This window comes from Etheostoma spectabile, chromosome 12 (assembly GCF_008692095.1).
Source record: "Etheostoma spectabile isolate EspeVRDwgs_2016 chromosome 12, UIUC_Espe_1.0, whole genome shotgun sequence".
In the NCBI taxonomy this organism is placed as follows: domain Eukaryota; kingdom Metazoa; phylum Chordata; class Actinopteri; order Perciformes; family Percidae; genus Etheostoma; species Etheostoma spectabile.
This window is the reverse complement of record NC_045744.1, coordinates 3,596,347-3,597,501: the sequence shown is the minus strand read 5'-3', so window position 1 is coordinate 3,597,501 and position 1,155 is coordinate 3,596,347. Positions and strand designations below refer to the sequence as shown.

The following is a 1,155-nucleotide window of genomic DNA, read 5'->3' as shown; positions in this document are numbered from 1 at the left end:
GCCCGCCCAGAGAATTTGGCCCGCCCATGTGAAATAGAGAGACATCATGGCTTTCCAAAAGAAAAGTGGCAGTTGGTTAAGGCCACACCCCCCGCCCTCCACCTTGCCCCCTCAACTCTCTTCCTGAATAACATTTAAAGCTACAGACACAGAAATGGCATGTCTTAAGGAAAGCTCATTGTGGGACTACAGTATTAGGGGACCACTAAGGTCTATATAAAAGAGACTTCAGATACAGTATTAGGGACCACTAAGGTCTATATAAAAGAGACTTCAGATACAGTATTAGGGACCACTAAGGCCTGTATGAAAGAGACTTCAGATACAGTATTATGGGACCACTAAGGCCTGTATGAAAGAGACTTCAGATACAGTACTAGGGCCAAACAACCGCCTAAAAAAAAGCACCATGTCATCTATCCGTGTCTGTTTCTTCCTATATACAAGATACAAGCACCTCTGTCTGTTTCCCATCTCTCTCCCTTCAGGAAAGACAGGTGTAGCACTGTCCAAGACCATTACCAGAGACCCCTTCACCTGCACCCAGTGCAAAACCGACTTCACCTGCCGCTGGAGGCACGACAAGACAAAAGGCGGGACAGTCCTCTGTGAACACTGCATGTCTTCCAATCAAAAAAAGGTTTTGAAAGCTGAGCACACCAAGAGGCTGAAAGCGGCATTTGTCAAAGCCCTGCAACAAGAGCAGGAAATCGAGCAGCGTATTTTTCAGCAGACGTCCTCGCCAGTCTCCCACAGTAGCTCCTCGTCCTCTTCGTCGATGAAAGCCGAGCAGCTGGTGTCCCAGCATTTGAAGCAGGCTCACGCCAGAGCATCCTCCCAGCACCTCCAACAGGCCAGTCGAGGAGCCAACATGGTTCACCATCACTCCGTCAAGCAGGTGGGAAAACCTTTTCATTTTTTCTGTTAAAAACAGAGAAACCGTACATAATCATTTTAATAGATGACACAGTTATAGAAACGAAATAGACAAACTATAGACCAAGTGAACATCTGTACAAAAAGGCAACACATACACATCTCTTCCCAGCACAAAGCTCCTAAGGAGCCCTCCAGAAAGTTTAAGTACTTTCCCCATTTTCTAGTATATACATCCAATCTGGTAAACCGTTTTTCAAACGTCGCCAGCCTAGCCAT

At 46.3% G+C, this 1,155-nt stretch overlaps 1 protein-coding gene and 1 long non-coding RNA gene across 12 annotated transcripts in view; one reads left to right on the top strand and one right to left on the bottom strand.

Moving 5' to 3' along the window:
• Positions 1–1,155, top strand: part of LOC116699528 (transcriptional repressor p66 alpha) — a 22,707-nt gene that overhangs the window by 19,350 nt on the left and 2,202 nt on the right. For all 11 annotated transcript variants that reach the window (XM_032532175.1, XM_032532177.1, XM_032532176.1 and 8 more), the window contains exon 9: positions 489–898. In XM_032532175.1, coding sequence (XP_032388066.1) covers positions 489–898 — 410 coding nt within the window. The remainder of the gene's footprint in view (positions 1–488; positions 899–1,155) is intronic.
• The window catches only part of LOC116699538 (uncharacterized), a 19,406-nt gene that overhangs the window by 17,122 nt on the left and 1,129 nt on the right, over positions 1–1,155 (bottom strand). The gene's annotated exons all lie outside the window — the stretch shown is intronic.